Genomic DNA, 25,964 nt, shown 5'->3' on the forward strand with positions numbered 1-25,964 from the left:
GGAGCATTTTATTAAAACTATTCTATCTGAAATGTTTACTACTTCGTAACTTAGAGATGGTTTATTTTATTATTTCTGCTTTCATATTTGATAAACATTTATTTTATTTTATTCTTTTTTGATTGTATTTTATTAATCAAACTCGTACTAAAAATAATATTGATTTAGAAATGTCTTTTCTGTATAGGTATTTTAATTAATAATAGCACATTAACTGAAAATTAACCAAAAGTAGACGAAAAAAATAAAGACTAGCAAAGATTGTAAAAATTTGTTTAATAGGCAAAAATTTATTTATGGTCACTTATTCCCATTTCTCTAAAGTATTGTTTTTAAAACTTATGTGAGTTTGGCTAATTTGGCAAAAATTTTGTATGGAGATATCTACGGTTTAAATTCAAAATGAATAGTCAATATGGAGCATTCCATCTGAAATGTTTACTACTTAAAAATATGCTTAAAAAGCAATATATTCACGATCGATGAGTGAAATGTCACATTTGCATATGAATTAATGACGAAATGACATTTTTTTCTCTTCATTTCATAAGCAGAAAGTGAAAATCAACGACGTTCGAAAGGTATAATTAAACGCTTTCATCGTATTTTAATTACACTTCATATACTCTAAAACACACAGAAGGCGGTAAAGATAATTACTCAGAGAAGGGATGATTATTCCATCCCAGTGAGTGCGAGTTTGATCCGAGGTGTGCAGTGGCGGGAATCCAGTGGCGCGAGATTACGAAAGCCAAGTGAGAAAGAGAGAGAGAAGAGGCAAGGGATTCAGAATAAGCGTCGACCATGGAGAGGAAGGTACTGTTCGGCGTTTTCCTCCTCATTCTGCCCTTCGGCAGTTTCGGTGAGTTTTCATCTTGTTTTCTTGACTTTCATCTCATCTTATCTCATCTCTAGTCATCTTTTGAGTCTTCTCTTTAGTCGAAATAACGGATCGACAAAGATTTAGGGTTTCTACTCGGGAATGTTTACTTAGGAATATTTCCTGAAAATACCGAAATTAAAGACGTGCGGTTGCTAGGAAAATATTTTCAAAGAAAATATGTAAGAGAGAATTAAGATAGAGTAACAATTTCCGTTTCCTGTCATTCTAATTTAGTCTATAGAAATATACTTCTTTGATTTTTATTCAGGATCTAAAAAAAATATCTTTGAAATACAGTGATACTATTCTATGCATTTATTCATCGGAAATATAATAAACTTTAGTATGTTACAATTCTGTAAATTTTTTGCGTTAAAAATGTAATAGTGATAAAAAATAAAATAATTATTAAATATAAAAATTATTTTCGTAACAAAGTACTTTAAATCAAACAAAAGTATAAGAAAATCATGCGGCAATAATTGTCTAGTATTTTAGTATTGAAGCAAAATTAATCTAGTAAAATAGTTTTATCCATTAGGAGTAAAGAAATCGACATTTTTAGTTACCATTTATACAAAATTATGTACCAAAAATTGAAGACCCATGGTTTTGAAGTTAACTGAAACATAATTATGAATTTTAATCTAGCTTTAAAATATTTCAAAGCTTAGTATGATCTTAATGGCAGAAATGAAATAAAAATATACAATTAGTTTTTGTAACGAAGTATTCTACAATTCAATATGAGAAAAATACATGTTAAAATCTAAAATATTTTTTATTAACAGCTCATTATGTACTACTAGAGTAAAATAAATACAAATTTTAATTCAAAAAATTAAATAAATCTATTTTGAAAATGTATGCATTTAACTCTTCAAACATAATCAAAATTCATTCAATCATATTAAAATTTATACTATAAATAAATAATTTTATTTGCTTAAAACGAACAAATTAATTTACCGTAGGTTATTAACTTATAGCTTTTAAAACAATTATTTAACTGGTAAATAAAATATAAACAGATTATTTTAAACGCTTTTATTATAAAACATATTGGACAATCTCATATTTAGGTTTCCGAATTTGAGCAATTTTGTTGGGATTGTTATTGAGGAGATTTAGAGATATTTAAGATCTAAATTGCTCATATATAGTCCTAAGACTCACATTGAATTATTTTCAATTTCCTAAAAATCGTTTTTAGTTTTCTTAAGCTAAAAATCCAACACTATGGTATATTTATTTACGAATGTGAAGTAAAAAACTGTTATTTTAACGTTTGCCTCAAAATATAATTATTTTTGCCTTAAAATATAATTATGAATGCTGTAAAGATAAATAGAATGGAAAATGAAATTTGTTTTTAAAGCCATATGTAAATCGTTTTAAAGCGATATGTTAAGCGATGTTAATTGTTTTAATCTAAATTGCTCACATATAGTCCTAAGACTCGCATTGAATTACCTTCAATTTCCTAAAAATCGTTTTTAGTTTTCATAAGCTAAAAAATTCAACACTATGGTATATTTATTTATGGATGTGAAGTAAAAAACTGTTATTTTTACGTTTGCCTCAAAATATAATTATTTTTGCCTTAAAATATAATTATGAATGATGTAAAGATAAATAGAATGGAAAATGACATTTTTCTTCAAAGAGATGTGATATTTATCTTTAATTAATATACCAAATAGTAAAATATTTCTCAAAAATTCTGATAAAGAGAATCCAAAGTGCAAACTCTTCTTGTTTGTATTGAAGGTATGTTGTCGTTTTAGTTAAATGCAATTTATTGTAAGTCGCCTTCAAACGATTCTGTTTCAAGAACTGATTAAATATATAATCAGTTTATATCAATATCACATCACTATTTTTATTACTTAAATTGTTCTTGGTACAGTTTGAATTCTATATTCCTTTATAGTTACATTCCCTAATTCTATTTCTTTGATTTTTCAACCTTTGATGTAAATCCAACTTTTAATTGAAATTTTCAATTCACTAGTTTTAGCTAATCTTCATCCTGTTTTATTAACTCTTCACTCATTCAATCTATCATTCCCATTATTCGGATAACGAATTGTCAAAAGATTCGAATTTTGCTTTTAAAGATTTATTTAGAAATATGTTCTCCGAGCGTAAATTGAAAAGTGCTTTTATGTAAATTCCTATAAGTTTGACTGTTAAATTCATGTAAAGAGTGTTATAACTAAAAATTATGTTTTTTTTTTCGGTATTATGTTTAATCTTAAATAACTAAAAATAAATGTTTTCGTATTAATGAATTGAGATAATATTGAAAACGAAGTTTAATTAATATGTGTTAGAAACGCATTATAGTTTCCAAGGGTTTTATTTCTTTATATAAATTACTTCATTTCAAAAGAAAATTTTTTAATTTTAATGATTTATTATAAAAATATGATGATTTGATTACACGTTTTGTCCGGTTAGTTTTGTTCAACAAAAATTTATTTTTTAACTTAGTAAGAAAAGATGGAGAAACTCGTCTTTAAAGTGTGAATAATTATTTTATGGTCAAATTATTATTATAAATCAATTATTATCACTTATTTTTTCTTCATTTGTATAATTATCATCAATATTAGTATTATGTTATATTTTTAAGGGGCATTTCTTAATCTATCATTCGGATTTTAACTTATATATCAAATTATTTTCTTGACTATCTCTGAATTGTTTTTTTTCTTTAATGACGTACAAACATTTTAATAATTAAGCAACATCATAACGTAAAGTTTGATGATACATGACTTCTTTTTAAACTCTTATTTGGAGGAAAATACTATAACACTCGATAACATTTCTATCCTATCAATTCATTCAAACATTTTTGCCAACATAGGTAAACAAGGATAATAATTACTAACCACGAAGCATAAAACGTTAAATTTCTGTTTCTAAATAATTTTTGGTTTCTTTTTCCTCAAAATATAATATTTTGATAGAAAAGAAAGGCTTTTTCATTATTTTAGATAAGAAACTTTATATGTTACTGTCAAAATAAAATTCTTTTTAAGAACTGCTTGAAAAATGCTAAAAGTTTCAAATTGTAATAAAAAAAAATTGTAACTTTTTTTCATTTGCAGAGTGCGTTAGTTAAATAAAGTTTTTTTTTACATTTTAACTAATATTAATTTAAAATAAATAATCGTAAATTTGTAAATATTATTTTTTAATGAGCGCTTTGAAGTATTTTTGAGATTATTGTTTCATTTAAAACAGCGATTACTCTTCGAAAAAGATCATATAAATGAAAGAAATGGTTAAAATGCCAGAAATAAAGATATGTGAAAGTGTTAAGTATTTACTTTACAAGTAGCTTAAGGAAATAAAAAAAGCATACTTATTCCTAAAACGTTTAATATAATTGTTGGTAATACTAGTAATGAATAATATTGTTCATGTTAAGCATAACAGTTAACTTATTTCGAGGCAAAGTGTGAATAGAAAACAAATTAAGAAACATGATGTAAATGTTAAAAGAAATAAGAAAAGACCATGCATATTCTTAATATTTGTAATAGCATTTAAATACTGTTAATAGTAGTAATGAATAATATTGTTAATGTTAGGAAAAATGGTTAACTTATTTCGAGACAAGTGTGCATAGAAAACCAAAAAAGGAGCATGAAAAATGTTAAGACCAAATAATGAAGAATAAAAGCTTATAAGAGATATCGAGAATATTTTAAATAATTTTACTCCTCATGTGATCTACTTTTTTTACTTAGCACGTATTTTAAGTTATATAACTTATATTTGAAAATTTTTCGCTTATATGCTTCGTGTTTATTATATTCCTGAAATTTATGCGCAAAGTCTCATTCAAATTCATCCTTCGGGACTTTCAGTGAGATTTTATCTTGTTTATTTCGTTATTTCTTGCGCAGTTTTCTTTATTTACATAGAAAAATATTGTATAGTTAGTGGAATGAAAGTAACAATGAAAGTAACAATGAAAATGTTAGCAAATTTTTTAACATATATTCAAATTGAACAAAGTGGTAAAAAATATTCCAGAAAAAATCTTCGGTGGAATTTTACTTTGTTCTTACTTTTGATAAGATGGAATTGTAGTTATTTTATAAAAACAAATGCAAGTAATAGAAGTACCAAACTATAATAACAATTTTTGCAGACATCTTTTTAAGCAAATCTGTTAATAGATCAATTTAATTTATATAAGTATGGTCCGCAAGAAAAAAGAACAAAGAAAAAAACAGAGAAAATTTAAGATCAAACACCCTTTATAACATTTGATTTAATGATCAAATTTACTCAATCTTAAAAGTTCGTGAGACGAATCTTAAATATTCTAATTAATTTGTGCTTGGGATATTTTATGTTAAGTAACCAAAAGCGATCTTTGCTCTTTTTCTTAATATGCAATTTACTTTCTTCGATGGATGCGGATTCTTGACTTTGAAAATGTGGTGAGTAACTGCAATCTGGAAAATGTAGCCCTAAGCTTTCTTGCCAATAGTTTTGGCAGGATAGTGGTGGATTGGACTCTTATATGTTTATTTCATTCTTTGCATGCTAAGTTATCTAAAAGAAGTCGCATTTTTAAATTCATATTTCTTAAGAGCTAATTGACCGATTACATCGAAATTTTAGATTTTGTCATTTTAAACTATTTAGATTAGCATTGTGTGAGAATTGGCAAGCATTAAAATTAATTTTTTTGGATTATCATTACAATAAATAATGTTCATTAATAATATTTTATCATAAATAGCTATTTTTTTCTTATAAATATTTTTGAAAAAGCATGTTTTAAAATAAATGAAAAATGATTGATAAGCTTTATTAGTTAGGAAGGTATGGCGTTATGCGTAAAATGTTAGATAAGCATTATGAGGTTCAAACTTTCAAGATAAGCATTATGAGGCATTAGATCAGCATTATGAGGTCCAAACTTTCAGTCGTTTGCTTAAACTAATGGGACAGTATTTTCCAGATTCTGGCTACCCACTTCTATTTTATGGGTAAAAAGAAAGAATCTCCGAAAAAAAAGAAGGTTTGCGCAGGAAATTTTTTAGGTTGTAAGTTAAAATATCATCTACCCCAGATTACTTAGTATTATTTAAGGTTAGATTCTCGAACCCTTAAGATTTAGTAGTGGTAATCTTGGTCATCTTGAAAATCCGATGCTTAGATCAAAAGTAATTCAGTGTGTCCACTTCTGTTTGAACATTGTATATTAACTGTATAAATATAATATAATATTTATACAATATTATAATAATATAATGACTTTAAAGTTTATTTTTACAAATAGGCTCTTTTTAGCCCTTTACGAACAACGTGATGCAAATTTATCATTTACCAATTTTTTGAAGGATTACATTTCCATTAAAAGCATTTTAATGATTTTATAAAATAATTTTTTAATTCATTTAGGAGTGTTCTTAAGACGAATTTATTTAAACAGTAAACAAAAACACGTTAATGAAATTTCTTAATTAAGTCTGACGAGAAATGGGAACGCAATTAAAATATGGGAATATACTCTACTCTTCCAACATCTCATAAATGCGCATTGCATAAAAGCAATAATTATATTAAAGCGATATCTTTTGTAAGTTTTAAAACCTGCATAATAATCTTATTCAATTTAAAAATACATTAATTTGCATGTTTTAATTTGGAAATATTTTTTCGCAATTCTATACAAAATTTTATGATTTAATTATCTCAAAATCTCATAAGAATTCAAAAATTGATAATGTTTAAATTTTAATTGAATTGTAGCGTTTCAAGAAAATAAATTATGTTTAAAAATGTTGTTAAATGTTAAGATTTAAATTATTGTTTTTGTTCCTATTTGAGTTTTATTGATGACATTTTGGAGTTAACACATTTTCAAAGTTGAAGCGTTGCAAAAAATATTGAGCTTAGGTCTTATGTTCTAACTCTTTATTTATTAATTCAAATAAACAGAATTATAATGCAAATGATGATAATAAGGTTTTATTTTTTATTCAAGTATCATCATGCACTGGAACTGTAATTCAGTTCTCTCAAATGATAAATAATATTATTGTATCGTTTTCAAAGCTGAATTTAAAAGTATTTATTTGATCTCATTTTAATATATATAATAAAATAAGTTAGTGTTAAATATTTATTCTTAAGCACAGCAGTAAAGTATGTTTACGAATTAAGTTTTATAAATTATATCTGGATAAATATTTCTGCAGAAGATTTATACAACATAATTTGTTGTGTCAATTTTCATTTCCTTTTAAGTGCAAAATTTTAAAATATTTTTCTAATCCTGACTAATACTATCATTTTCAAAAACTGGAAAATACTTTTTCCATTTTCAAAAACGTTACTTGAATACAAATTAAAAGATTATACGAAACATCTTCTACAATTTTCCAGTTAGGTAAAACTAAAAAAAGAATATGTTAGAATCAAATAGTAGGAGAATAAATGCTGAAACCTTCTGTTAAATAATGCTAAACTTTTCAAGAGAACGCAACTTAATTCTTTAAATTAAATAAGTCGACATTTGGTATTCAAATTTAAAGAATTAAGCCTCATTAAGTAAACAGAAGTGAAGCTTAAGATACAGAATTTCTGCAAAATTAAATATATGTGAAATAGATATTCGTCTTCGACCAAAATCTTCATTAAATAACTATTTTTATTCCGTTGAACATTCTTTTTTTTAAACATGAAAGATACGATTTATTTTTTCGACGAAATATCACAAATCAACATATTATTTATCTTTTTCAAACAATGTCAGTAATTTTATTTAAATAAGGAAATAAGTCTGTCTCGGATAAAAATTTTTTTAAGTTTCTCGCTAAGTACATAGTAAATAATTCTAGATCAAATTACGGTATAAAGTACCAGCACTTTAAGTGCAACATCCGTAAAATCCATTTTTACCGTAGAATACTGTACCGTAATTTTTAGAATAATGCATATTTAATTTGAGCAATTCGGTGATTTTACAGAAAATAGTATGAGAAGAAATGCTTATATAATCTGTTAATTAATACTGAACTTTACAAGAAAACGCAAGTTAATTCCTTAAATTAAATAAATCAACATTTGATTATCAAGTTTAAAGAATTAAGCCTCATTAAGTAAACAGAAGTGGAGGTTAGAACAAAATTTCTGCAAAACATTATGATTGAAATAGATATGGCATGTGACACTTTCAGCGAAAGAATAGGGGAAAAAATCTCCTCCTCAGTTAAGAGACAGGATCAAGTTACAGTGGGATTTGTTTTATTGTTTTAGTCACTATGAGAGGTCTCACCTTTTTAAGCTAAGGGGAGAAAGGTTTCTTTACATTTCCCACCTACCTTCAAACATCTATACCAAGTTCGGGAACTTTTTTGTTTGTCTGCCGTTTTCTTACGTCTTTTTTAGTCAGTTTCATTGTTGCTATTTTTTTGTACAAATTTTTTCGTTCTACTTGTGAGTTATATTTTGAATAAATTAATTTCTTTATTACAAATATAATTTAACGAATATTTTTAATTGTATATAAAACAATATGGATTAATCAGAATCGAAAAGCGCTCTTTTAAGTAAATTAAATCAAATTGAAATAAAATATCAAAGCCATATATTTTACATAAACTCAAATAAATAGTTTTTTTTAGGTTTTATTTTAAATTCGTGTTATAAATATAGTTATTAGAATTTTAAAATTTTGATTATAATTCCTGCAGTTTAAAAAAAATTTTCTTACATGATTTTAAATAAATATCTGCATTTCCGAAGAGAAATATATATACTTAATACTACCGAAGAGTATTTATACTTTTAGATACATAAATATTTTAAATGTCACATTTATGAATATATAATTTATAATTACTAATGTATTTTCTATGTTTAAGAAATTGAAATCATGAACGCTATTTTTAACTTTCTTAAGAAAACCATTTTCCTTCTGTGGCGATTTTCATGTTTCTTTCCCTCTTTCTACACACAGTTTAACTTTCAGTTGTAGTTTCTAGAAATTCTTTTAATATCTCAGTTTTGTATCTTTTTATAAGATTGAAGCTAAATTTTTGAACAATAACATTCTACAAATCTATTACAGGAGTAAGTTGAAGTCAATTGTGAATGACTATGTTTTTTAAAAAAAATATAAAAATGCTAGGGAAAAAAATTATATATGCTACGCAGTTTCGATAAAGTGCTTACTTTTCATGAAATTTGCAGCAAAATAAAAGAAATGAGCCCGATTGTTATATGATAATCATTTGCAACTGAAGCACATTAACTGAAATATTTATGAGTTTTCGCGTTTTTGGAACTATTTTAAAAAGACATAAAGGAAGTTGAAGAAAAATTTTGTTAGATATTTAGAACGCATATTAGATTCTAACTAAGAGTTCAAGGGATAAATGTACTAAGAATTGTGTTTTAAATTTAGAGTTCGGTTGAAGCATAAAATATTTTTTAAAGGAATGATATAAACTTTTATATACTATTTTGAAAATTGATTAAAAATTTTTGTATATTTATTTTTAAATAATTAACAAAGTTATTATAGTTTATAATTTTTTAAGAAATCTTAAAAATTTATAAAATAAGAAGAATTTATTTGATAACATAATTTTCAATCGAAATGATCTTACTTTCTTAACAAGAGAGGATCTTTCAAATTAGCCGGGAGTTAGGGCAAAATTATCCTCATTTACCTTGCTTTCTTATTTCATTATTATTATCAATAATAATAATAACAATAATAAATAAATGATTCTGCTGAATAAAGAGAAAAAATATTTATCATTTATTGAAGTGACCGGTATTTTTCAAAGTCGATAGATCAAAAAGATGAAAATAAAATAATTCATTCAAAGAGTTGATTTCAAATTAAATTTCCTATATTTTCTTTTCCATCGGCTATGACTTAAATCCATTCACTATTAATTCAGACTGAAGAGACCTGTCTACAAAAATATGACATTACAACTATTTATGTTCTTTCCTAAGATTTATTATCTTTCGATGAGATATTAAATTTTCAGCAATGTTACAAATATTTATAAATTAAAATACTGATATTTATAATGTATAATATAGATATTTATAATTAAAAAAATTATGACCACGAAAAAGAACTCTTCATGTATATAAAAATTGATTCAAAGAAGCGAACAAAAGGGTTTTTTTCCGCATTATGACCCGATTTCACTGCATGATAACTCTCAGGAAGAACTGATTTCACACTTTAAACATAGTAATCCCCAAAATGCAAGAGAGGAAGATCTATCCATTATTTACGTGAAAAATGGATGTAGATCGAGCTTTTCCCTTTGGTCCTTGAAATTTCCGACGTTTTTTAACTCAATAATAGAGTGTTTATTATCACTGTGCACCTCATTAGCTTGTATATTTTTTGCGGAAACATGTAAATAAACCAATCCTTTTAATATGGCATCAAAGAGCTTATAAAAAATAGATATAACTTTAATAACTTATTTAAATAACGCCAGCGATACCAAACTGAAATTTTCAAAAACTGAGTTACCCGTTGAAACAATATTCCAAAGAACAAAGTTTTTTTTAACTATTCCTCAAATCTGTAAGAATATTTTTACATTTTAAACAGTAAAATGTTTAAATGTTTCATAATACGTTGAAAGNTAAAACTCTCGGGGATGTTTAACACTCATCACTTGACTTGTTTTAGGGATTAGCGGCTCTCTTTCTTGAATTCATCCCCCAGTCTCAAAAAGAGCCCACCAGAGGATCTCGATTTGCTATTTTTCCGCCCACGTGAAAAGGTTAAAACATGAATGGTGTCTCTTTTGTGATGAAAAATCACAAATCAACAAATTATTAATTTTTTCAAAAAATGTCAATGGGTTTCTTTAAATAAACCAATAAGTCTACCTTTTATTTAATCAATTTTGACCGTAAAAATTATACCATAATTTTATTTATTTAATTAAAGTTGTTGTTGTTGCTAATCTCGGAATCGTCTAGCAGTGCTAGACGATTCCCATGAAACCGAACAACTCCAAAAAGTCCATAAAAAGACTGGAGCAGGACCTCATCTTTACCAAACCCTAAACAAGTCATAATATGCTCAGGGGAGGCCATGTCTGTCGAGCACCAATGACATTCAGGATAAGTTTTCTGGCCCCGGTTGAAAGTAAGGGATCTAGTGTGGTCACTCACGAAGCGTGGAAAGGCAGTTTGGTGAGCTCTCTGTCTAAGATTGAAAGAGTCTCCCGGTTTTTTTGCAAAATACCAAGAGTGGTTGGGAGGAGTTCTTATGGTCTTGTTTAATTTCATTTTAGACAGGGAAGAAATTTCACTAAAGGTAAGCTTCCCACTATGATCAGTGTCTTCTTCGGCAGCGGATTTGGCCAGGAAGTCAGCCCTCTCATTACTATCAACCCCAACATGTGAGGGAATCCACTGGAAGTGTATAGAATGGTTGGATGAAAGCCTGTCAATTAGGTCTAAAATATCAAGGTTGGTCTCATCTCCGATAATATCCCAATTAGAGATATGCTGGATTGAGGCACGACTATCAGTCAATATCCAAATATCTTGAAAATGATCTGCCCGTGCAGCAAATTGCAAGCCTATTCTGATATCAATAAGCTCAGACCTAAAAACTGAACTGTTGTTGGGATTTTTAATCTTGTATTCAATAGCACCAGTAGGAGTTGGAATATACACTCCACTACCGGAAATTCCCCCCTCACCTCTGCTGCCATCAGTGTATATTTTTAGGCAAGCACGGGGAATATTCTGGATAGTCTCCATGGTCAGGCCTCTGAAGAGGTCTGGGAGCTCAGAATTTTTCGCCACACTAGTCAAGAGTTCCTCGTGAAAGTGCATTCCATACAGTCCGAGTCCTCCACTATGGTTGCTCAAAGAATGGGACTCCTCATCAGAAGAAAGCAAGTCCAGAGATTTCACAAAGGAGAAGTCCAACTCAGAAGATAGATGGAGGTTCTATGCTGCTCGCCAAAACTGTAAAGCTTATTATAATATTTTGTTAAAAGATAAGTTCTTCTCATGGAAAGGGATGGTAAGTTGCTCTCAAAAAGCACTATGTCATTTGGACAGCAATGCCTAAGACCGGTAATAATTCTAGCAGCACTATGCTGCACGCCTTCAAGTTTACAAAGATTAGAGTTGGAAGCACAGGAGAAAATCTGGAAGCCATACTCCAGAATCGGTCTGACAAGGGAAATATGTGTAGTTCGCAGTGTACTGGCTTCAGCTCCCCAGTCTCTACCAGTCCCCAGCCAGTTGATTAGAGTGATTCAGTAACTGTACTGTAATTATTACTATAAAAATTAAGGTTCAATAGATATTTAGTTCCGTAATTTAAAAAGGAATTTAACAGTAAAATGTACCAGTACCCTGAGTGTTGGTATTCCTTACAGTAATTGAATCCGGAATTTTTTACAGTATTTGTAAGGAAAAAATTTCATGTGAAAAAAACCTGTTTTCTAAAATAAATTTGATTTAATAAAAAGTAAGTGCAACTCTCAAAAAAATATTAAATGTAATCAAAAATAACTGATCCAATGATTAGATTTTGAAGTACCAGTACTAAATCTTGATGGTTCGAGAACATAATCTTAAATAGTAAATTAAATTTATTGAAACGATGTTTTACGTTGCAGAAATTTTTTTTTCCTGAACAAACCTACCTTTTTTTGACAGATTTGAATTTTTTACCGTCAAAATAGAAAAAGAGAGGTAACCACAAACTAGAAAATATTGTTCAGTTAAGCGGTGATTCAGTAACTTTGCGGTCATTATTAGTTTAAAAATTACTGTAAATCAGATTTTTTGTTCCGTAATATGTTCCTATAAAAATAGATTTTACATTGAAGAATAGTGCCCTGGGTGCCGGTACTTTTTGTCGTAATTTGATCTGGGAATTTTTACTATGTACAAAAAGTCATTTATTTGCGATTTTCGTCCAGATTAAAAAAGCAAGAAAATAAAACTATTTACATTTTAACTTGAGACATGTAAACAAAGCAATATTTTACATAATGTAATAATAAAATAGACTTGAATACGTCATGTTTAAAATAAAAATAAGGCTGTTTTGCATAATAAGGGATAATTAGTTTTTCTATTTTTTTAATGTATATACAGTAGCTGTATGCATTGCTTCTGACATGTTGAGAGCTTGAGATATCAATTATAATTGTTTACACGGGAAGATAAATCTCTCAAACCCTGTCGAAGCGTCTTAACTCTTTCTATCGTTTCCTTTCTAGATAAAAAATGGCCTGTAAATTTTGCTTCCGATATGATATGATTTTCCTTTCAAGAAATATTTACTGATGCCAAAAAAAGAAGCTTCTTTAGTTTTGAAAGCATAGATGTTTGAAATACATGAAGAATAGAGAAAACATTTTTGAAGGAATTTAATTGGTAAATTAAGTCACTAATTATGAAATTTTTTTATTTCGTATATAAATTTCATTCATTAAAAAACTTTAATTTTACTGTCTACAAATATTTGCATAGGATTTCGCAGCTCAACTTTGGAAAGAAAAGAATTGAGAAAATGCATAGATATTTTTTAATTAGGTTAAAAAAATTGTAATGAAAAGAAAAATCAGTGATAAATAGGAAACTAATTTAGAATAAAACCTGCAAAATGTTTCCAGACTAGATATACGCATTTATCATGTATTTATTTGTGTTGGTGTCTTTAGAAATGAAATTATTTTTCAAATCAGAATTGTTCGGGGAAATATGCATTTGCTTTTGGCCCAAGGCAATTTTACTTTGAAATTTGACGAAAAAGTTTAATTCAAGACCATTTTTAGTAATATTAGGTTGCCTTGAAATTTCACTAAAAAAATTCATAATTGGGTTAAAATTGGAAATTTTTATGGATTGGAACATTAAAATGTGATTGAATTTCAATTTTCTTTGCTTAAATAGACCATTAATTTAAAAATGCGTTTCTTTTCTTAGAGACACGGGAATACCTTTATTTTTATACCTATAATGAACTAAATGATTTAGTTATTCTATTGGTAAATTTTAATAGCTCGTTTTGAAATTTAAATATTTTTGTATTGTTTATATTTTACAACATTAAATTATCATTTGGTTTGTTATTAATTTTACCAGATTTTTTCTATTAAAGGCTCATAAATTATCAGATAAAAAAGTTATTAATAATTTACAAGCTAAATACTAATTATGGAAACTTACATAACGTACTTACTCATAAAATGTTTTCGGTAAAATTACTGTACTGTATGAAAAGGAAATTTACGGTAAAAAAAAGCATAATTTTGCTTAATAAAATCAAAATATTCTTCATTTATCATAAACCATTCATTTTGTAATTTCATTTGGTAACGGTTTTCCAAAAATTTTGGTTTTTAAAATTATAGTTCTCATTACAACGCATTTCGTGAAAAAGAAATTTATATTCCGGTAATTTTATCCTATTTTTCTCTCTGTGTCGATTGAAATTTTACCATTAATAGAGAAATTCAGTACTAAATATAATAATTTTGTATATAATATTAAAAATAAGAGTCAAGTTTTAATCACATTACTAGTTTATTGCTATTTAATTCCAAAATAAATATATGATAATCAATTGCAACCATAATTATAATCACCCAGTTAAAGAAACGGTAATTTGATGGATTAATTTAAGCCTCAGATAGCACAGTTAGAATATTATTTATACCTTTAAAATTAAATTATCTGAAGTCAAGCACAAAATTACCAAAAAAAAAACCTGCTTGAAATCTTTTTGTTTTATTTTAAAAAGTCAAAAAGTTCATAAATTTTTTTAAAAGAAAGCAATCCGTTCCATAAAACTAAAAAAAAATTAAATCTATTTAATCTAATTAAAAAAAAACTTGTTTAATCGAATTCAATACAAAATGCCAATTACTGATTTTGATAATCATGAATTACTGAGAAAATATGAAAATTTATAGAGAATTTAATAACAGGGAAACTAAGATAATTTTTATAATATTTTATGTTTAGTTACATAAAATTCTAAAAAAGAGAATTTTTCTTTTATTTTCTAAAATAATTGCTTAATGTAAAGATATAAATTTATAAATACTTATACAAACAAGCATTGCTTTAATGGCCAGAATTTGATTATTTTAAATTAGAAAAAACTCGATTTGCTTTTAAAAAAAATCAAGCTCAAATTTATGTCAAAAGAATAATAATTTTGATCAGCATATGAAGAATTTACTTACCATGCATGTTGTAATTTAAACGGCGTATTTATTCATACATCTATTTTTGAATTGTCCTCTTTCATTTATCTTTTGTTTTCCTAGAAAAATGAAATAGTGATAAATTTTTATTTTAAACTTTTTGAAGAATAGCATTAAAAAAATATTTTTAAAGAATCTATTCTCCATTATACATTATTCTAATAAATACGATAGCTCTCAACGTTGATAATATAAATAATAGAATCAAAATTTCAATGGGAATATTCTTTATTTTATTTCAAATACAATAATAGATTAATAAAAATACAAATACAATTTAAGTAAATTTCTTTTTTCTAAATGCCTACTAAGCATTTTTTTCTAAATAATCAAGGTTAAAAGAAAAATAGTAAAACCATTTTTAAGTATTTTATAGTTCATTTCTGTGCATTTAACTTTGTTAAAGAACGCTTCTTTGAGAATTTTGAAGCATTTTATTTTTGCCCATTAATATGAATAAGTGATATTGATGCGCAGAATTCAACTAATGTTTTCCTGAAATTCTAAATGATGAATTGAAATGACACAACAAAAATATTTCTCTCAATAAGAATAAGAATGAAGCATTCTTTATCTCTCCTTTTTAGCCTCTTCACAGACGTTCCTGACAGGATATTTAAGAGAAACAATTTTTATCCATTATTATTTGAGTTATTATCTCGAGTGTCGCATGTAAATAAAGATGTGGCTTTTTGTTGTGACCGCTAAACAATATCAGATAAATGTTGGTTTCACATTTGTTAAAAAAAAAATAGATTAAAGAACATCACTACTGACTACTGCTCAAAATGATATATTTGAGAAACGAGACAAATAATGTTTCTGTGAGAAAAATAAAAGTTGTGAAACCATGATTACATATTGATTACATATTTATGTAACTGCATAATAGGAGTAGAAAATATTTCCTAAACATCATCACAAAACTAATTTTACCACTTCATTTAGCACAATGGTGGCTCGCACAAAATAAAAATTTGATGGATAAAATAACAGCTGTGTGAAATGAAAAAAATATTTGAAAGGAAAAAATCCGATTTTTTTTTTAAAATAAAAATTTTGGAAACTCCTATATCAGAAAACTATGGAAGGAAAAACTCTGATATCAGAAATAATATTTGTGTAAGCCGGAAAAAAAAATTCTGACATCTGAAATAATAACTGTGAAATAACAAAAATCTGATAATTGAAATATTCACTATGCAGTTTTTGAAGTAATAATTGTGCAAAATGGAAAATATCTGACATTGAAATAATAACTTCATTGTAAAAAATTCCGGATCTAATAGCGGTAAAAAGTATAGCCACCTTGCGTGCAGCATCCGTGAAATCTATTTTTACCGTAAAATCTTATACCGTAATTTTTATTATAATATTTATTTAATTTCATATTTTCATTTAACCAAATCTGTGTTCGCCAATAACAGTGACTCAATAACTTTATATTAAATATAGCTGTAAAAATTACGGTTAGTCTAATTTTTTCTTTTGTAAAATTTTACAATAAGAATGTATTTTCCGGTAAAAAGTGCTGGTACCCTGAGTGTCGGTAATTTTTATTATAATTTGATCTGGAATTTGTTACAATAGGTGCTGAATGAAAAATATGGTATCTGAAAGAGCAGCTATGTAAAAAGGAAGAAAAAAGCGGAAGTCTGAAAGAATAACAAAGCGAAATTAAAAATAATAATAATTACATAACATAGTGAAATAAACATTATGGAAAAGTAATGACCTCATGTGTTTAATTTACGTACTGAAAAGACAATTTATCTGTTGTTGTTTTAGGATATTTAATTGCAATTTTGCTTCTTTTTTTAAATTCATTTATCAGGCTGAGATAGCCTGGTTGGCAGGGTGCTGACTTATGTTTGTGAGAACGGGAGTTCAAATCTAACCGGCCGAAGACTCTCCGTGTAGTAAATGTTGGCTGGTGCACGTTAAATCAGTCGAGTCACAAAGTCCTCCAGGTTCCTATAGCAAATCAATACCTCTGGGGTACTAAATTGGAGATTGATCGTTCTCTGGTTGAGCTCAAAATTACGATCTGTGGATGAATGATTGGATGTTAAAATAGGTTCTCCCTATAAATGGGTGTGACGTATGAGTGTGATCGAAGTCGAATTCTTGCCCATAGATGGCGCCACTGAAAAACAAGAACAATCGCAACCCCACTGCCTTAATGGCCAACGACAATTGATTTATCATGTATCATTTAAGTAATAAATTTCACTTAATTTTCAAAGCTTCAAACATTCTTCCCCACCAAACCATACATGTTGTTTTGTACCGTTTAGTGTGCATAGTACACAATTGATTTCTCAATTAGTTTAATTGATACTTAATAATTGTTATGCTAATGTTAATTCTTATAAAATAATCAGAACACTAATTTAAACAATATTGCACGCATTTTCCCTAATTAAATTCGCTATCTTGAATTTTATCCTCAGATCAGATTCATAATAATAGTGATATCAAAAGTCATACACGGAGAAAAAAAATTCCTGTAAATTTACAACACTGTTTGGTAATGACATTTTTTATATAAAAAAAATAAATAAATAAAAACTCTGATTCTGGTTAATAAAACTAAAATATAAGGTATTTAAACCATTCATTAGGTAATTTTTCCATTCATATTGTAACGGTTTACCGGAAATTCTGGCTTTCAAAATTATAATTTTTATTACCACACATTTAGTAAACATTACATAGCTGAAAATAAATAAATGGTTTTTATGCCAGGATTTAAGGTATCATGATAAAACTGCCAAATTTTACCACACTTACCAAATTTTATCATATTCCATATACCATATCTTAGTTTTTAGTTTTACCAATATCATTACTAAAGCACTTCGTTAAAAACTGCCGAACTTTTTGATGTTTTCACTGAGCCAGAAACATGGTTAATTTTACTATATCCTCGTAGTTTTTACCATATTGTTTTCCTCAATGATGGAGCTTATTATTATTCTCTACATTATATCACAAAAGACACGTAAAATTTTCAAAAGTTTAAAAGAACTAAATGCCATGATACTAGTTATAAATCAAGAATAGGCATTTTTGTATTTATGTTTTCTTATGTTTTCGAACTTAAATTTTAAACATGTAGTTAAAACTCTAAAAAAGTCGAATATATTTGAATATATTAAAAAGTTGAATATAGTTGAAAGTTGATTATATTTTTTAAAAAAATAATATGTATCAGAAACGGTTGAATTACATGCTTTGGGTAATTTCATATTATTTTAGTCGGAACAAAAAAAGGCTGCGTTTTATAAAGAAATTATTATAATCAGGATTCCTGAATAGTAAGCATTTATACATAAATTTTGCATTTAGTTTTTGCATTAGAAAAACCTTTCCAAATTTGAACTACAAAAAGCAGTTTTAATTAAGAGATCTTAATTACTGTTTTACCTTAAGACTTAAAATTCACTGTCAGATTCTTTTAAATTAAATAATTTTGTGAAAGGAAATTAGTTACGAAAGAAGTAACTTAATTTTCATAGAATTATAAAAAAAAATAATATAAAAAAATTTTAAAACATAAAAACAAATTAATTGTTTGCCAAAAATAGTTTTTGGTATATTTTTAAATGAAAATTTGTTTCCCTTTTTAAAACTATACTACGCTTTTCTTATAAAAGTCAGTAAAAAATAGTTTAAAAACCTTTCAATCTCTGATAAATTTTAAGGATAGTTACTACGATTACCGCGGACTTATATTATTAACTCTCTCAACACACATGTTACTTTGCTTCGATTGAGGTTGATTGTATTCAGTTAAAATGCCTCTCTATGAATTAATTTCATAATTCCATAAATATTTCAAACCCTATTCATGAATTTGAACATTGAATTATAATGCTAATGATGATGAAGAAATGAGCAGTATGTTAGTTGTTAATCCACAATAATATAATCAATATAACTATACAATTTTTCCTAAATGCATATTATGAAAAATGTAAAATATTCAAAAAATCACCTCAAAATATAAAATAGGCATAAAAAATACTCATGAAGTTTTTTTAAGCATTGCTTTTCGAATTTTTTCCACCAATGGAAACTAATGGAATAAAAATCAAGATTATGCTTCAGTTTCTTCGTCTGATAAAGCAAAAACAAATTCTCTGAACTATAATTTGGAATTGAAAAAAACTTTCCTTTAATGAAAAATATTCAATATTCATTGATTTTTATACGAAAATAATTATCGTTCAGGCGAACATTAAAGAAAATAAAAGTCATTCTTAAGTGGATGATTAAAAAAAATGCTGATAAAAAAATTATTTCATAAAAAGATTTTTTCAGGTATGCCCCGCTATTCATAGCTTTGTTTATAACTTTTTACAAAGCTTTATTCATCATGGAATTAATTTTTATGGGCGCGAAAATATCTTTTGTGTCTTCCGCTCGAATTAATTTACGTTATGCTACTGGCAAACTAATTGTTTCCTTAAAATAAAGAACATGTTTCTGAACTTTTTGCATGAATTATTCTGTCGCATGACTAAATTATAATTTAATAAACTTACTTCAATAATGAATGCATTTTGGCATTTAGAAATAAACGTAGACTACGTTTTTATAAAACTTAATTTCCAAAAATGTGGTAAAATAACTTTGATAAGTTTATTTGAAATTATTTTCGTTATGGATGCATTTTATCTAAGGGTAAAAATTTAGCTTATACAAGTAAAATGGAATGTAAATGGAAATTATTTTGAGTGAAAACTTTAAACTTTTCAACATTCAAATTTATTTTATCCGAAACAAAAATAATTTAGTTTAAAACATGTTAATTATTCAGTTAAAATATATTTTTTAAAACAAAAAATGCTTTTTAAAAAATACATTCCAACGAATAAAGCAGCGACTTATAATTGTCTATAAATCATCTGAGATTTACTAGTAAAAATATGTATAGCCAATTCTTTAATATAAAGTTGACAAAAAAGCCTCCTTTCGTTAAAAATTAAGCAAAGTTTGAAAACAAGGTAACATACAAAAGGCATTCTTATAAATTTTGAGATTCCTTTTGCGAATTTTTGACTCTTTCAACTATTTGTTGAGTCAACTAAATTCAGAGTTTGATTTTAAATTTCAGAGACGAAATGCAAATAAATTTATTCACCTTTTAGAGTTGGTTATAAAAGAATTTGGTTCCTGGAATTCATAAAACATAACATACATAAAAGTTTATTTGATTCATAAGTTATCAAAAACTAATATAAATATCTTATTCCTTTACGAAAATCTGACAAAAAATTTTATTTTCACACGCCTTATGCACTAAACTATTTTAAAACTATAGCTTAAATAGCTTTTGTAGCTATAGTTTTAAAATAGTTTAGTTAATAGTTTAGATTTATTAAACTTAAACTCTTTTTAATATGTTAGTAATATGAAATATAAATAAAAAATAATTTAGAATTTGTAACACTAAAAATCGAGAAATAGTCTTACCTTGAAAACATAAATAAAAGTCATAAATCAATGCAAAGCAAAAGAAAAACTATATAAATAAAATTTCAAACGGAGAAATAAATGTTCGTGAGATTATCATTTTTCTTAATATGGGAAAAGTTTGCTAATTTTTACTCCCAAATTTTAAAAATAAACATTTTAACTTGCTTTGAATAAATGTTAAGTTACATTGTTTCTAGCAACAACAGCACAATCGTATCAATATTTGTGCTGTGCAGTTTAAAATAATGATTATCTTCACAAAGTGTAATCATGATCCTCTTTAAAATGGTATTAGAACATAATTTAAAATGTAATTAAGTGCAGCATCTTAAAAATATATTTCTCAATTACAGTTGCGTTAAATAAATTAAAGCGGCAAAGTCTAAAAGCATATATAAAGTAATCGAAACGAAAATTTAGTCATTTCGGTAGCATCACATGTACTTTTATTAATGGCGTGAAACAAAATAAAAAGAAAACAACAGAAATTCTGCAGAAAGAACCGAGTAACTACCCGAATTTTAAAAAAAAGTGACAAATAAAGAGGTTGAATCAAGACAGGTAAAATTATAACCTTTTCTAAAAGGGTGTTAAGATAAGGAGGCAGAGAAAGAGATAAATGTAGAGCTTTGAAAAATAATAGAGAGATTTTGCAGAGAGCTTTTACGTAAACTGTAACTTTATTTTCTACTCCTTGATGAGTGTATGATTTGCAGAGAAATTTTTGCACATGCGTTGTTAAATTCAAATAGTTACGGGAAATCATAACGCTATATTAAATAACTTTACTTATAAAAATTTAAAAAAAAAAAGATTTTAAAAAGGGTGGATATTGAAAGACACTTAAAACGTTTCTAATTCATTCATTAGTATTTTTTTGGAATATGGAACGATTTCCAGAAATCTAATCTTGCTGCTATTTTCTTTTCTTTTCTAAGTGTTAGAACTAGTTATAATAGTTTTATAAAAACAAATGTCAGAATTTTTAACTATATTATTTGTGCTGCTATACGTGCTTGATCTACATTATTACAATAAAATGATACCATTTATTTTATGACTTTCACAGCTAAAATTATCATTTATGATGTAGCAAAACTTTTTCTCATCATCAAAGAAAAAAGTAGATTTTATTAAATAATAAATATTTTTGAAAAATTGAAAAATTACTTTAAATTTTTTTTGTAAATCAATTTCATTTTAGACTTGTATATTCTTAAATTAACACCACAGCGAATCTTTAAAAAACGCTTATAAGTTATGTTTATTTGAAGTTAATTAAAAAAATGCTTTATGTAGTTTTTAAAATTAATTATTGTTATTGAAAATAAAAACATTATTAGAATTTATAATTGTACTCAGAATTTGTGTCATACAGAATTTCTTTAGCTTACCATTTAAAGGAATATTGATAAGAAAAAAAGTAAATTTGCCTATATATTTGTTATAAGAATCATGGTCATTGTTTTTAAAAAAAATTGTATTATTATTTATATTATAACTGTTTCCAAACGCTGTTCAAATTTTTCATTACAAATTAATGGTAATTTTTTTTTCAATATTTACTTTCGTTTCTTTAACATTAGAAATTATTGGAATTTTCTTTTATTTACATTGATTAAATGTATATAAAGTATCACACTTAAATAATACACTATTTATTTCCCCATTTAAAAAAATTCAAAATAATGGATTCAATCAATAAACGCTACTTTGTTTTACTATTTATTTTAATAAAAAAAATCAGTTGTTATTTCCGTTAAACTTAATTTCTGCATGATAATTATAATATTTTATGAAATCATTAGATTTAAAAAGACATAAAACAATGTGACTGCTTTATTGCACATAAAAATATTATTTTCAACCTTTATGAGCATTTTTTTTCGTTTTACATTCAAAAAAAAATCTATCGCGAGCAATATCGGACCTTTTCATAATTATTTTTTACACCATTAACTTCCGTATTTTTTTTTCTTTTTAGGTCATTTACAAAATGGATTTCTGAAAAATATAACAGAAATTAATTTTGAATAGCTCTAATTTTTTCCAGAGTTACGAATATTACCAAACGCGGAAAATTTGACTCATAAAATGTACCTTTGCAAAATAATAAGTGTTTCCTTCTAAAAAAATTAACAAAATTCATCATTCGCGTGAAACAGGTGAAATGGAATTAGTTCGCTGTTCGGAAAAGACAATTTGAGTTTAGAATTCCTTGTCTTAGATGGAGAAGAGATCCTTCCTTTCTTTTGTTGTCTAAAGAAATTTAAATTTAGAAGCCCCTCACTTCGCGTTCTTAAAATAAATTGGGAATCAGAAAGGGTTTTAACAGCATTGTTCTGCAGAGCAGCATAAATGAAGCCTTTTGTTCTAGAAGTTAAAAAGCTTATAATGAAAGTTTTTTTCAGATAAAATGTACCATGGCTTCTTTATGTGCACGTGTGAGCGTTTATTTCTTTAATATGTAAAACAGTTCTAATAATAAAAGCTGGTTACGAAAATTTAATACTTCAGCGTTTCTAAACTTGGGGCAATTTGTATGAAATACATTTTTTTTATGTGTTCCATTTTAAGTTTAAGCTATATTAAATTATATAATTTGATGTTTTTTAAATTGATACATTTAAGTAACATAATTTAGTAAATAAAATACTGGAAAACTTTTTGATTAAAACTAACTTACAATTTAAATAGTGCAATCCGTCAAATAAAATAACAAAAGTTAAGAAAATTATTATTTTTCCCGAAATTATCATTAGATTAATATTATTTATAATAGCGTGGGATGTTTCCTAATAATATAAATAGTTTTGCAGAATAGTAGTTTGTTAAATGTAGAATTACTAGTTTTTTTCACCCTTATGAAGCTGCACATAAAAATTTATTTACGAAAAGAGAAAAAAAAATCGCTTTGATATAAATTATGTAATAAATTAATATGGATGATTTGAAACTCATAGTTAAAAACTACACCGATAAAAAATAACCTTTTTTAAATTTTTAATTGCTAAAAATGATTATAATTTTGTAAAACGAAAACTCTTAACTGCCCTATCTAAAAATTGGTTTAAATTATCCAAATTAAAAGTCAAAAAAATTACCAAATTAACGATCACAATCTCAAATTAAGTAGTAATGAAATTTCTGTATGCATTTTTTTTTACCTTTCAGTCATAACAGGTTAATAAACGACAAATTTCAAGTTAAAAAAAATATCCACTGCTGCTTTATTTTATTTTCTTAACGAAATTATTATTAAACATTTAAAACTAAGAACTGCATAGCAGAAATTTGAAAGCGGGAGAAAAAATGAATTTTTTAAAAATTATCCTTATCATTAAAGAAATAGGACTAAGTTACGAAATATGACACAAAAATGTATGTTCTCTGAACATCTCTCTTTTTTTGTTGGTAAATTTGGATTCTTTACCCATGAAATATAGAGTTTAGCTGCAATTTGAAAAACATAGTGGCAATAGCTTAAGTAGGAGAGCTGTCAGAAGAGATTTTATGAAAACAATTGTAAAACTCCTTTATTCGAAAAGAATTCAACCTTAAAAATTACTTATTTTTTATTTTACTAAAGTTAATTATGGCTGAAAAGCTATTAAGATATTCCATCTTCCATTTTGCTCACTGTATTATAATCAAACCCTAGCTAATTTCTCTGCATTTTTAATTAAGAGTTATTAATTATTATTGAATAGTAATTTTCTAATTAAGAAAACCATTTTAGGTAAACATAAAAATAAAACCTGGCATTTTTCAGACAGAGTAATTTATGCTTATATTCAGCAATATTTACTTTTAAATTGAGATATTTTGCAAGACTTAATTTTTCTCACTAATATTTATATATTTTACTTGGAAATAAAAAAAAATTTTGAGAAAAAAATGAGTGGTTTGAAACGCACGTTCAGCTTAAGTAATCCAAGAAAATTAATCGCTTTTTCCTTCTCTTATCTCAACTTTTTTAAATAAATAAAGAAAGAATAGTAATTATGCAAATTTTCAAATGTGGTGTGCTTATAGGTTTCAAACAATTTCAACTAATTCTGGCTGAACAGAAAAAGTTATCAGCAAAGTTTGTAGATTTAAACTAATCTAGATATTTACGTTTCATTTAAATGTTTTTCCATTTCCTTATTTCTAAACATTAGTAAATGAAGGCAGATTTTTTAAAAAAAAATCTTAATTAAAGGAGTTACTCCTGGAAGATAATCATTAGTATCTAATCGCAGTATTTTGGTGAATTAACTTGTGAGGATACACCCATATTTTTAAAAAAAAATAAATTACGTATTTGATGTTTAATTCCAACTAACTCCTTATACTGTAGGAATTTATGATTTATGTATCAATAGTAATAATACTAATAAATAATTAATAATAGTACTTATACAAATACTAATACTAATTCGAAAAATAGTAATAAATAGTTTAGGTATGGTATTTGATTTATAAAAAATTATTATTTGATATTTTTTAAAGTGGTTTATGAATTATTACCTTAATTTGTTTTATTAATCAAAATCTGGTAGAATTGCGTTAAAAATTAAGGTAATTAGTTTTAATTAAGATTAAGGTTAATTAATTAAAATAAAGATAAAATTGCTCGATATATTTATAGTTTTTTAGCTTGGAAAATCATTTTCACTGAGTATATGTTTGAATTAAAACTGCCTATGATAAACAGTTTTATGAATCGTTGAGTTTCAGAAATTTTAATGATAATATGCATATATTTTGAAGTAAACGTAGTGTTTATTATCACCATAATGGAAAAGTTAGTATTGAGTGTTATGGATCATGAAGTTCCGTTAATTTTAAAAAGTGATAATCAAACACAAAACAACTGTGGCTTATAAATTTTTATGAATCAAAATTATTAAACCAGCAGAAGGTTAGAATTAAATGTTCAATAGATAGTGACACAATCACTAAAATATAATCCAAACGTGTATCTTATACTATAATACGAGGAATGGTTGCCAAGTCGAAAATCGCCCCAGAATTAATAAACTCCGGTAAACTTGGGGGTCTGGGGTTTTTGGCCACGAGGAATCGATTGGCGCCGGTTTTGAAGCGCTACGGTCGAGCAGTTCGGAGTTACAGATAGGATATTTTCAAACTTTATTAGTTCGCCATAATGGCTATAGATACTTTTCTCCACTCTTATAAATGTATGCTAATGCGAACCTTACAATTGAAATATTAATTTTCGACAACTTAAACCAATAATATACGAAGGAATTAATAATTTAATTGTAAGGTTCGCATTAGTTTACATTTATCAAAGTGGAGAAAAGTTTAACTTTTGT

General features: G+C 26.2%; 1 protein-coding gene across 1 annotated transcript in view; it reads left to right on the forward strand.

Annotated features, from left to right (window-relative positions):
• The first annotated feature begins 632 nt into the window (after positions 1–632).
• LOC107448444 (carbonic anhydrase 2-like) overlaps positions 633–25,964 on the forward strand; it is a 136,696-nt gene continuing 111,364 nt past the window's right edge. The window contains exon 1 of the mRNA XM_016063627.3: positions 633–862. Coding sequence (XP_015919113.1) covers positions 805–862 — 58 coding nt within the window. The 5' untranslated portion in view covers positions 633–804. The remainder of the gene's footprint in view (positions 863–25,964) is intronic.

This window comes from Parasteatoda tepidariorum, chromosome 3, assembly GCF_043381705.1.
Source record: "Parasteatoda tepidariorum isolate YZ-2023 chromosome 3, CAS_Ptep_4.0, whole genome shotgun sequence".
NCBI classification, from domain to species: Eukaryota; Metazoa; Arthropoda; class Arachnida; order Araneae; family Theridiidae; genus Parasteatoda; species Parasteatoda tepidariorum.